The sequence below is a fragment of the Nematolebias whitei genome, chromosome 7, assembly GCF_014905685.2.
Source record: "Nematolebias whitei isolate Nwh7 chromosome 7, NemWhi1, whole genome shotgun sequence".
In the NCBI taxonomy this organism is placed as follows: domain Eukaryota; kingdom Metazoa; phylum Chordata; class Actinopteri; order Cyprinodontiformes; family Rivulidae; genus Nematolebias; species Nematolebias whitei.
The window spans coordinates 46,674,258-46,675,339 of NC_056504.1; the positions used below are offsets into that span (position 1 = coordinate 46,674,258).

The window sequence follows — 1,082 nt, forward strand, 5'->3', positions numbered from 1 at the left end:
TGAGAACGATCAAAGTAAAGAGTTTGATTCTTGTCCTATACATCTTTTCGCACCCATACAGTTAAAACACGTGAGCTTCTCTCCATGAACACAGCGAGTAGCACCTGTTCTCTCCTGAATATTTGCTTCCTGCAACCTTGAATTTGTCAGAAGATGAAACTGGCACAAATTAAACTATGCACTGGTGAAAAAAAAAAACAACGGTAATATTCCAGTATCTTAATATATATTATTTGTCCTCACATTCAGGTGGCAAAAGCACATACTTTACACCTCGTCGTCTCCTGCCGCTCTACGTGGAAACTCTAGGAAATAGAAGATGAGCGCGACTAACTGCGAGGAACTGAGTCAGTGACGGCCGCCGCGGCCTCAGCGAGGAGCCGAGACGGGAACCGAGTAGGGCTTGATTTTGAAAACAAAAATGTGAAGATGACTGGCAATCTGGTTGCAAACACTGACGCAGTAACGCACCAAGTCGAACAAGGAAATGATCTGTGGGAAGAGAGGAAACGCAGTTACACGTTTCAGACTTTAAAAGTTCCATTTAAGTTATAACTTGTCTGGAAAAGTGACTTTTTTATATAAATGATAAAATAATTATGTATATTCAAGGATTCAATGTTCTTTATTTGTCATACACACATAGATCATGTGACTACTTCAGCTTTTCCCTGTCGTCAGTGTGTTTTTCTAAGTCAGCCATTTTAACTCTGCAGGTCCTAGCAAAAAAAAAAAAAACAGCCAAGTATTTTGTCTATGTTCATGTTGGTTGAGGGGGTTCAGGAATCTGGTAAGGATGGTTCCTGGGAGGTGCTCCGAGAGTGTCTGAGTGGGAGGAGACCCCGGGGAAGACCTCGGACACTCTGGAGAGACCATATCTCTCAGCTGGACTGGGAACACCTTGGGAGTTCTCCCAGAAGAGCTGGAAGAGGTGGCTGTGGAAAGAAATGACTGGACCTCCATGCTCCAACTGCTTCCCCCGAGACCTGATTCCAACACTGACTGACTCCATGACTCCAAGACTAACTGACTGACTCCAAGACTGACTGACTCCAAGACTGATTCCAAGACTAACTGACTGA

General features: G+C 43.9%; 1 protein-coding gene across 1 annotated transcript in view; it reads right to left on the reverse strand.

Moving 5' to 3' along the window:
* Positions 1 to 343: 343 nt before the first annotated feature.
* The window catches only part of cept1b (choline/ethanolamine phosphotransferase 1b), an 11,620-nt gene continuing 10,881 nt past the window's right edge, over positions 344 to 1,082 (reverse strand). The window contains exon 10 of the mRNA XM_037679681.1: positions 344 to 492. Coding sequence (XP_037535609.1) covers positions 370 to 492 — 123 coding nt within the window. The 3' untranslated portion in view covers positions 344 to 369. The remainder of the gene's footprint in view (positions 493 to 1,082) is intronic.